At 35.4% G+C, this 12060-nt stretch overlaps 1 protein-coding gene across 1 annotated transcript in view; it reads left to right on the top strand.

Moving 5' to 3' along the window:
- The window catches only part of SH3RF1 (SH3 domain containing ring finger 1), a 174163-nt gene extending 163550 nt beyond the window's left edge, over window positions 1–10613 (top strand). Inside the window, exon 12 of the mRNA XM_024194896.1 lies at window positions 7846–10613. Within this exon, the coding sequence (XP_024050664.1) occupies window positions 7846–8014 (169 nt within the window). The 3' untranslated portion in view covers window positions 8015–10613. The remainder of the gene's footprint in view (window positions 1–7845) is intronic.
- Window positions 10614–12060: the final 1447 nt, after the last annotated feature.

Here is a 12060-nt window from a genome sequence, read left to right as displayed (position 1 = left end):
CATAACACACATTCTAGAACCTAGAGTTACTTAACTAGGTACTTTCTTGTCTTATAGAGCAATGCACACCCAAAGTCTTCCCAGCATTTTAGAGCCAGGCTTGGCTGTGATCTTCTGTTCATGGGGAAAAGTCACATTCTCAGCTTGCCTCCTTGGTGAAAGATCCAGGGTAGGTCTGTCAAGCGATTAAAAAAATTAATCACGATTAATCGCATGATTAAAAAAATGAATTGCGATTAATCGCACTGTTAATAATAGAATACCATTTATTTAAATATTTTTGGATGTTTTCTACATTTTCAAATATATTCATTTCAATGACAACACAGAATACAAAGTGTACAGTGCTCACTTTATTTTTGATTACAAGTACTTGCACAGGTTGATTTTTCTTTTTTGGTGGTTCAGGTTCAGTAGTTTCCTCATCGTAGTGTTGCTCTTTTAATACTTTTGAAAGCATGCTCCACACCTCGTCACTCTGAGATTTTGGAAGGCACTTCAGATTCTTAAACCTTGGGTCGAGTGCTGTAGCTATCTCAGATTAGTACCTTCTTTGCATTTTGTCAAATCTGCAGTGAATGTGTTCTTAAAATGAACAACATGTGGTGGGTCATTATCCAAGACTGCTATAACATACAATATATGGTAGAATGTGGGTAAAACAGAGCAGGGCACATACAATTCTCCCCCCAAGGAGTTCAGTCACAAATTTATAATGCATAATTTTTTTAACAAGCATCATCAGCATGGAAGCATGTTCTCTGGAATGGTGGCTGAAGCATGAAGGGGCATATGAATGTTTAGCATATCTGGCACATAAATACTTTGCAATGCCGGCTACAAAAGTGCCATGCAAATGCCTGTTCTCACATTCTGGTGACGTTGTAAATAAGAAGAGGGCAGCATTATCTCCGGTAAATGTAACAAAAAAAATCTACATTTGTAAATTGCACTTTCACCACACAGAGATTGCACTACAGTACTTGTATGCGGTGAATTGAAAAATACTATTTCTTTCGTTTGTCTTTTACAGTGCAAATATATGTAATCAAGAATAATATACACTTTGATTTCAATTACAACACAGAATACAATATATATGAAAATGTAGAAAAACATCCAAAATATTTAATAAATTTTAATTGGTATTCTGTTGTTTAACAGTGCGATTAAAATTGTGAGTAATCACGATTAATTTTTTTTATTTAATCGCATGAGTTAACTGTGATTAATCGACAGCCCTAATCCAGGGTTCCTGTTTGCACTACATATATTTCCAAACAATCCATTGTTGTTGTTCAGAAGCAGGATGCCCCCTGTAGGTTGTTTTTTCCTGTATATTCCTTTCTTATAGATTTTGCAATCTCTTAATCAGCATCTGTCTCAGAATGCAAGTAGGGCCATGCACTGGGGGACAATACACAATGACCATACAGGGAGATAATCTGATTACCTGCCTTAAGAACATGTTTTCAATATAGACACAATTGCTTAAATATTATCTCTACATACATTTTGCAATTATTATCATGACTAGTGGGCTACTAGCTCTCAGTAAAGACCTCACATGCCACCCTTTAGTGAATTATTATGCATATATCAAAACCAGGGGATCCCAGTAAAACTTTACGCATCCCTGTGCTCTCTGCCAGTTGGCAGCAAGAGGTTCCTGGGTCACAGTATCATAAGCCATGATTTGAACCCAAGTTGACAGAAGTGAAAGGTAATGCTTAAACCTGTGGTACTTTTTAGCCTGACTGAATACTTTTCTTTATGAAACTTTCCAGGGTGGATTTAAATCACTAGTCAGGAAGACTCAATTTAATCATGGATTTCTACATAAAAGTTCATTCTTGTTGGTTGTTATAACGTTAATACATATTCTTCAAAACTCAGAGATAGATGTAGGTTTCATTTTTAGAAGGTACACACTGTACATTTTTAAAGTGATTTATTTTGAAAACTTTTCAGATTAGTTTTACAGCTATATCATAAAATGAATGATTGTTTGGTTATTTCATTTACCAAAGGTAATTGAAGCAGATATTTATGAAATCATTGCATGGTGAACTATCTCCAATTCAACAGGTTAATCATTAATATTTGGAGGATTTTCTTGCCATGCTGTATTAGGAGGAGAACATCACGAGACAGATATTTAAATTGTTTTATTTAACTAAAACAACAACGTTATGTATTCTGGGTTTTTTTCTTCAACAACAAACATATAATATTTTAACAAAACAAGCATATGAATTTTTGAATTTAGTTAAACATTCAAATTTTTTAAAATCAGGTTTGTTTTTGTTAAAATTGTTTTTAACTAAAATAGTTAAATATTTAAAAAAACACAAAAATTAAATCAACTATATCAGGCAGGTCAACATGAGAAACTTAAAATATTAGCTTCTGCAGCTAACTCAATTGTCTTCACCTTCATTTTCCTGTTTGTTCATAATCTGGAAAAGAAAAACAAGCTTTCCTGCTTTTTCAGGTCCCAAACGATTTCTCAATTTGGAATGAATTAGTCCAAAGGAAGAAAATATTCTTTCTACACCGGCAGAAGAAGCTACTGCTGTTAAAAGTGAGATTATCACTTCAACTGTCTCTGAATCCAAGTGCTTAAGTGACTTCCACCAGTTCACTGGTGTGACTTTCTTTAAAATATCATCAGCAAACATATATTTCTTGAATGGTTCACCCTTAGCTCTGAAGTTTATTATAGTTGACATTATGGAGGGATGATTGCTGGATGTCCATATCATAGCCAACTCCTCTTCTTCAGCAGTTAAGGTTTGACCCTGGTACCGAATATTGAGAATATTTGCAAGAAAATGAGCTGGAGATAGTGCTTGTCCCCTTCGTTTTTTTAATGCTTGTAATTTAACTCTATCATTGCATATTTCTCTTTTTAAGATCTCACTCAGTTCCTTCCAGATTTCAACAGCGTCAGCAATAAAACATCTGTTTCCCTGCATTTTGTTCAAGGCTACAGAAATAGGCTTCAGGGTATTCAGCATGTGTTCAACATTTTTCTTAAAGCCAATGTTGAGAACTTTGGCTGTGACAGTGCCATCTGTTTTTTCACAATTTTGTTCACAAACTGTCATCAGATTAGGCCAGTTCTAGATATAGTACTCAAAACAGTCCACTACTGAATTCCATCGCACGTCTTGTGGGAAAGTTAGCTTGGTTCTGCCCACTTTTTGCAGAGCAGCTGCTACTAAGTGGTTGTTACAGAAGTATTTTGCAATTTCAACAACATTAACCTTTATTTCTGGAACACTGAATTCTTTGGCTAGGAGATGCATCAAATGAGCACTGCAACCGTATGTTATTAGCTTAGGACTCTCTTCACTATCTTCTAAATAAATTCTTCTCATCTTGGATACATTTGCAGCATTGTATGTGACCAAGCTGGGTATTAGACATTTGAATTTTTTTTCACAGTTGTTATAGCTTTTACTGCTGCTACTTGTAAGTATTCTGCTGTGTGTGCATTTCCTGATATATCAATTGTTTCCGTAAGGGAGACATTCCCTTCTTCTGTTGTCACACAAGCACATATAACAGGATCATTGTGGACATTGTTTCACCCATCAAGACTCAGGTTAACAATTTCACCCTCTAGACCTTTTGCACACTGCTCAATTTCTCTTTCATACGCTTCATCCAGCAATTTGCCTGCAACATCTGCTCTGTTGGGTGAACTGTATCCTGGTCTTAATGACTGAACCATGTTAATGAAGTGTGAGTTCTCCATCATACGGAAAGGAGAGTTTGTTGCATAAACAAACTGGGCAATTTTGTCATCAATTACCTCTTTTTGTAATCTGCTGGTTCTTATCACAAAGTTATCTATAGTTGTTTCTGGATGATGGAGATTTTTTTTTTCTTTTTGCTACAGGTGATATACTGTGGCTATGTGATATACAAGACGTGATTGAAACATTATTATTGGCAGATAACTCTGAAACTATAGAAAATGATGGTGCTCTTGAAGGTGGATAGTCTTCAGAATCCTGTATGTTGTGGATGGATTCTCCTAAACAAAATAAGTCAATGCAGTTATTTAATTATTATTACCATACTGCTCATTTAGTATTACTCGTTGCATTCACTGACGCTCAGTACTACTTAAAAGGTGAAATTGTAAAAGGAAGATCTGCCTATTTCCGCTATTTATTTTTTATCACAACTGCATCTAAAATGATAGTACCATAGAGTAACTACTATATTTTTTGCTCAAACATGAGAATTCAAGAATAGTCCAGAAGGAAGACAGGCAGTCCTTAAGAAAGAAGTATGAAACAAAAAAGTTTACCAGCCTGAAGATCCTACATATTCTTTTCATCATCTTCAACGCAGCTTCCTCCTGAGAAGGAACACTTCTCAGGATGTAGTTTCAGTTGGGCACCCAGGCCTTGCATTTCTTTGTTGCACTGTTTGCATTTTGCACGCATGCCTGTCTTACCCACAGGTAGAGGAACTTCATTAAAATATTCCCAAACTAGGTCTCTTTTACAGCCTGCTGCCATTATATGTTTTCCCTTCTAGTGAGAGAATGGTATGGTAGATCTCAAATCAATGAAGGCTACACTCAGAAAGACCTCAAGACTTCTGGAATATGCTGCTCAAACAGTTTCACTTTTGTTTCTACTGCCTGTCCCTCCCTTCTCACATTTGGGTCCAGACTTCTTCTCCTTGTCCAGATCTATTCCGCCCCCAACGATCTTCTATTCATTGAACTTTTTGAAACTTTGCACTTTTAGGGAGAGGTAAGGGATTGATTCTGTGTACACAAATTTGCAGCAGGACGATAGCGTTGAGGTCTGTTATTTCTCACCTCATTTATTTGTTTAAAAACATTTTGCTGTTATCTCTGGAGACACAAATCCACAGTTTGAGAACTGCAAAACTAAGCATCTCTGATGGTATCTTCTAGACTGAGCACTGAGTCCCATTGGGTAGATAGAAAGATTAACCTAAATAATCTATACAGAATCCCCTGGAACTCCATGAGATTGGGTCCCTAATCCATGAACTATTGGAACTCATTTATAAAAATTTTCTTACGCATTACATGAATATATTGTCTCATACTATAGAATTAGAATTTATAATCCCTATCCCATGATGAGATATCTTTGAGGTATAATGTATCTTAATTAAAACTATCTTTAGATAGGCTTTTTCCTCAAAAAGCATTTTATCAAAAAAATCCGATTTAAATTTTAAAAAAATATGATTTATTTTTATTTTTATTTTTTTTAAAGTATTGATTTTTATCCACCCTGAAACTTTCTCTTAGCTGCACCTTGTAATCTTGCTCTAGTTAAAACTTTGTTAGAGTTTCTATTTTAAGCCTGTTTTGCCAGCGGGTTATAACTTAACAATGAAAATGTGCTCCAGTTACAAATATGGCATATGTGGTCGCATCCAAAGCAATTGTTTTCCCAAACTGTACCACAAAATTGGTTTGGCAAATTTTATATAATCCAAGTACTAATACAATAAATCTGCAGTGTTCTAACAGAACCATTTTGGGTTGCTATAACTCAAAGATAGCTTTGATTTATTAAATCAGTATTTAAATAAAATTTGACAAGTGATTAATTCCTAATATGATCTTCACCACATACAAGTTTTTATTTAAAGCAGTAAAACTTTGCCAAAAGACTTTAAAAAATGTCTACTGTGCTGGTACATGTCCCTGAATATTTTGACTGTATCCATATATTTAGTTTATATATAATAAAGCTCCTTCAATGGTTTTTCTTTTTTGTTTAGCTTTTTTAAAAAAAGAATAAAATATACTCAGACAAATAGCATACAGGTAACATGAGTCTCTCTCTTACAGTGATGTAGCATATAGTGTATTGCTTGTCAAATTAGTCCTTATGCTGTGGCTATTAAACATAACAAGGTGGGTTGTTGCAGGCATTTCATCTTTACTCTGAATATTTTGGCATTTTCTGTTTGTCAGAACTTTAACATATTATTGTATTTCTATTTAATAGTCTTTATGGTTGCAAATTCTATTTATTTTTGCTGGAAATTCCAGATGCTTTTTGCCAAACATATGGCCTAGTAGTGCACTTAGCTATTTTTAAACTGGAAGATTGAGAGTTCTGCATTCAGTGATGGGCTATAGTTGTATCTGACTTTAACATGAGGACATGAATTGTATAGATAGGGTTGGAGTACAAAACAGTCCTGTGAAACTGACAGAGATTAGAAGCACATCTGTCTGCAAAGTTGTAACAGATCTAAATTGTAGGCCTTTTTGAACTGGAACTACTGTAAGGGTATGTCTACACTGCATACTTCTTTCAGCAGTGTGTAACGTACATACACACGTAGTCCCCTTTGAGACAGGTATAAATAACAGTGTAGACCACAAGGCACAGCTTAGGCAAGTAGAGTAAGAAGGATGTGGGTAAGTACCTGATAACATACCCTGCATGATTCTCTACTTGCCCAATCTGTACCTCCTTGTCTACATTGCTGTTTTTAGCAGTGTAGTGTCCTGCTGCCTCCCCCCCGCCACCCTGCGGGAGCCCTCCCCTGCTGTCTGCTCTCTGCCAGAGTCTTTCACTGACTTATGTAGCTACACTCTGCAATGTGGATGCACCCTGCCTTTCACTGCAGCATGTAGCTACAAGTATGCTTAGGGTGCCCATACGTCCAGCCCTAGCCACGGGTGTCATGGAGCTTGGGAGCGGGCAGCCCCGCTGCAGGCAGCACAGGGCTCGGATGCTCAGCCCTAGGGGAGGGGGTGTCCCATTTTTATTGTAGGAAATATGGTCACCTTACATATGTTACACGCCGCTATCAGTGATGTATAGTATAGACATAGCCCAAGATGGCTGAATGGTCCTATATGTGCTTTAAACAGATTTGGGAGAAAGTGAGTTTTAGGAAATGTTTTTAATTTGGTATGTAACTTGTGAGTGTAAGAGTATTAATTTTATATTACAGTGAGATAATTAGAGCTTTTTCTTATGGTATTTGAAGAAAATGTTTATCTTCAACAGTCCATAGGCCAGAGGAAAATGCTGATCTACACGTTATGTACAGTAATTATTTATTATTTGTGTTACAGTAGCCCCAAAACATGCTAGGCTCTGTCTAAACAAATAAGGTAGCATGCTTCTTACTCTGAAGATCTTATCATCTAGAAAGACAAAAATAATAAACATGCAAGCAAGTACATGTCTTGTTAGTTACTCTTTTAAAATATGTCACAACATGATCATGCAATTGGGAAATGAAGTACAGTTACTGCTGTGCAATTTTTAAGTCTGATTATTGTTAAGTAACTGTAGCTGGAAGAAGACAGCACATATATATCCAAAAATGTGTTTACATTTCTTTCCCATTGCCTGTCATAACCCTCTTATATATTTTTACAGGGATCTTAATGAAAGACCATAAGAGGTATTTTATGTACATTTGACTTGGATTCCTTATGTTAACATTCTGTTATTTTCTGTCCAGGATACGTTTATTTTTCAGTTCTTATGAGCTCTGTAACTACACCTCTACCCCGATATAACGCTGTCCTCAGGAGCCAAAAAATCTTACCGCGTTATAGGTGAAACCACGTTATATCGAACTTGCTTTGATCCACTGGAGTGTGCAGCCCCCCCCCTCTTCCCCGGAGCGCTGCTTTACCGTGTTATATCTGAATTCATGTTATATCATGTTGCGTTATATCGGGGTAGAGGTGTAGTTCCAGGAAGCTTCCTGTTCTGATAAGTTGTAACATGTATAGGAACTTTTTTGTAAACAGTGCAATATTTTGTAAAAAATCCTAAACTAAAATGCTTTTTTATTGTACAGATACAGGGTTGTGGTCTCCTATCCTCCTCAGAGTGAAGCAGAACTTGAACTTAAGGAAGGGGACATTGTTTTTGTACACAAAAAACGTGAGGATGGCTGGTTCAAAGGCACACTGCAACGAAATGGAAAAACTGGCCTTTTCCCTGGCAGCTTTGTAGAAAACATCTGAGAAGATCCTTTTCAACAGATGCAAATCACACTACACTATAAAATAGCACAAATATATTAGCAAAAAGAGAGCAGTCATGGAAGACTTTCAAATGACTGTAATATAAACAAAATTCTATATATTTCTCCAGTGTTCTATAGCACAATTGCAAGCGAACAAAGATGATGAAGGCATCTGCTATTTTTATCACTTTGGATTCTTAAGTGTAATGTGTGCCTTGTACTGTCTCATTTATTATACAGGGGAACTCTTTTTTTCTTCAAAAATGTTACACAAATGAACCATTGTTTACAAGGCTGTAACTAATTTATTCTTTCTTTAAAACTTGAATTTTGTGTAATAGCTCAATTCTTGTGATTATGATTTTAACAAATTATTAATTTATGAAATGGTAGCTAAGGGGAAGCTGGATTCTCTCCTTATGAGTGAGTGATTATCTCTGACATAGAGCCTCCCATTTTTCCTCCTGACTTTTTTCCCTACTGTGTATGACAGTGGAATTAGTCTTTGTTTTATGGGTTAATGTTGAGTTGTGGTATCAAACTGAAATTGCAAACTGGGAAAAAAATGGAATTGTGTGTTTTTTTACTTAGGACAGAATATATCAGTTGTTCTTGAGTCTAATTCTATTCCTTAATAACTGCCCAAGCAGTGTAACATTTCTGGAAGGCAAAGGCATAACAGTGCAACTGAATAAACCTCAACAATCTGAAGGATGGGAAGGAAGAAATTGAGAGGATGCCAATAAGAAATTCCCTGTAGGTTCTGTTTGTCCAAGAATTTGGATACCTGAACAAAGTTTAACTTTGCATATTTGGCTAGTTCTTTGGGCATTTAGTACTCTCAGGATGTAACTGAGATAAAACGAATGTTAAAGCTCAACAGTAGAACAAATTATATTTGGGAAACACTTCTAGTTTGCTAAAAGCAACTTATTTCCTAGGGTTGAAAATTTGAGTAAAATTCAAGTTGTATTCAATGGATAAAAATGCCTAAGAAATATAATTTGCTTTGGGTTTGTTTGTTTTTCAAAGTGATCTGCATGGCCAGGAGACATTTTAAAATGTTTGAGCAATAGTGATGGTAAGTGATGCACTTGTGTTAAAGTAAAAGGCTGTAAAGAGACACTGTGAAAACTTTGCTAAATTTTTAACTGTTGCTACTTTGATACATTCTGACTTTTTCATTGTCTTGCATGTATTACTGAAGTCTCACAGTAATGTAAACTGTGCATGATTTGTATTTTTAATTCCAATTTCCTGTTGTGGGTTATTTTGCTCTGGAATTTGCCCATTGCAGGGGATATTAAGTAAACCAGAATTCTGTTGTAGTCCAAAATCCACTGACCAAGACTAGTGAGTGACTCACTCTCAACACAGTAGGTGCCCAGTGTTTGAGTCAATAATAAAACATTTTTACATCACTCCAGATGATAGGTATAAAGAAGAAATCCTGCAAGGAGAACACTACTTTTACTCTTTATGGGTTTTGTGAGAGGTTTGATGCTGGTGAACCCACAGCATATAGCTGGGACAGCATCCAGCTGAGCTTGTCTTTTTTACTGTTGCTTAATTATAATGGTTTCATTGCTCTCACTTGTAAGGTACTAAACACCATCAATTCCCATAAAAGTCAATGGAAGTTGAGGATGTTCAGCATCTCACAAAGTGGGGCCAGCAGTGTGATGTGATGTTGTGCAACACACAGAAAGGAATATACTAGCTGGTGATTAATTAAATCGTTGGCATAACTTCTGATTAAAATGCAACTGAAATTTTAATGTTATAAATTACAAATGGAAGAATAATAAACATTAACCATAAAGATTTCTTGCAATATCAGGTAGTGTCATGATGGTCTTAAAAATAAATATCTATAAATATATATAGCTGGAAATGACAACATTCCTAAGCTAACCATCTGTATGAAACACTGTACAATTCAATTCTTGTGCTTTTTAAATATTTTTAAATAATTTACTTGAATATTCATGTAATATATTAAGGTTTTGTGAAATGAACTTTAGTTAGGAAGAAGCTGTCATCAGCTTTCATCAGCATAAATTGACTCTAATGTGTCAAAATATTCTTATTTTGGGAAATTAGTGCATTTTATATTTAAAAAAAAAAGACTACTAAAGGTTTAAAAAAAACCTTTTTTTTCTAGCTCTCTACTCTCCATACTTTGTGACTAAAGTACCTCTATTCATAAGGTGTAAAGTCAGTTAAAATATCAGCTGTTACTAGTTCTGTTAGATTAAATACATTTTCTATTGACTTTTTAAAGACACTAAATTAATGTTTTGTAACAAGGGCTTGTTACACAACAGTGCAACAATGATTAAAAATGCAGTTTATCATGCCTTTCTTGTGATCTTTGTAGGGTTGGTTTTTGTTTTTCGGGATTAAGTCAGCGTAAAAACAGACAAACCCTGTGCATTTGTTTTGTGTAATTCCATAAAGAATTTTTGTAAAATATTTTGTGTCTATCTTTGTGGTCCAGGAAATGTTAAGTATTGATTTACTATGTTAAGCTTCTATTCCTAATAAATATTTTCTTAGCAAACAGCTTAAGCAGAAAGTGTATGCAAAAATTAAATAGAAATTACTTATAACAAGTTTACAAATAAAACTAACAAAACTTAATTTCAGAATTCACAGGTGGATGTGTGTGTTTATAAAGAAAAAAATTATTCATATACCATAAGATGCATTTCAAGGGGAAGTTCAGAAAAATATAATGATGTAGCAGCAGGGAGGACTAGATGACCTGATTGATCTTTTCCATATTGATGATTTTGTCAATAATCTCACCACAAGAAGATTTCCATGCGAAGCTGAACATGTCTAATTACATCAGTTTAAGACTGGCAGAGTATCATCAGGTACATATGAATAGTAAAGTGTTTCCCTGGAAGGATAAGTGTCTGGTATATTTGGATAGTCATTTTCAGATTACAACAGCAGGAATTCTTTTGGACTTTATTGCAAAATTCAGTGTCTAAAACCACAAGAAAAGAGGAAGTTAACATTGTTTTGTATATGTGTGAATGAGGGAGGTCAGACCAGCATATCTCTCCATTTTTAGAAGCATTTGAAGAAATTATGTACCCAAATCATACTGACAAAATAATGTGATTTGTCTGGTTTGTTATGAATTGATCACCACAATGTTATTAGAGAGAAGTGAATGTTATTTACAGTCAGAGCAATATTAATCACTGGTGTAAGTAGGTGCAACTCAATGAAATCAATGCACACTCTTCATCAGTAGTCTATTCAGCTCTGAGTGTCTTAATCTGACTGTATGCATGCACTTTCTAATTTTGTCTATAAATATCCCCCCACGCAACTTGACAAATGTTTACCTTGCATGCTGTTCTGCCCTTTGGACATTGAAAATGTACAGATAATTACAAACATGGGATGGAATTTCAACCCATATTTAATAGTTACTGCTAATTTTGTTTACATGACTTAATAGCTATACAGATCTTAAAATGTAATATACGCTTTAGGCAAATGGAGAGGGATTGTTTTATATTCAGGGTAGAGGGGAAAGGAGTATGTTTTAATGTAAAAGGGACTGTCTATGGTAAGAGACTAGTTGAGAAAAGGTAGAGAGGGAATGAGTAGAGAAGAGGGAAGAGAGGCAAGATGGAATGGTGTTGAGACAAATGAGAAGGAGCTAGAAGAGAACATGAGATGGGGACCCCAGTTTTAGGGATGGCTTGAAGGATGAGAGGGTAAAGGGAAGGGGGTATGATATGCATTCTATGGTATGCATTTCCTTGAACAAAGTGCAATACAAACCCCCTGTCTGGCTGTGGTGTAGCACCAAGCTTTACCATGAGCTGTCTACTCTCAATGCCACAGATTAACAATATGCCTGCCCTACCTTTGACTGCAGCAATAACTGTATCATAATCTGCAATGGTCTGATGCTTAGTATAAGCATTTTTTGTTTTCCTTCTCTTTTATGCAGAGTAGTCTCAGGATGGCCAAATTGCCTTGCCTAATGTCAAACAGTTCACTTTGACTTCACTC

The sequence above is a fragment of the Terrapene carolina genome, unplaced genomic scaffold (genome assembly GCF_002925995.2).
Source record: "Terrapene carolina triunguis isolate 2854851 unplaced genomic scaffold, T_m_triunguis-2.0 Scaffold66, whole genome shotgun sequence".
In the NCBI taxonomy this organism is placed as follows: domain Eukaryota; kingdom Metazoa; phylum Chordata; order Testudines; family Emydidae; genus Terrapene; species Terrapene triunguis.
The sequence above is the reverse complement of the archived record's forward strand: the minus strand, read 5'-3'. Positions and strand labels throughout refer to the sequence as shown.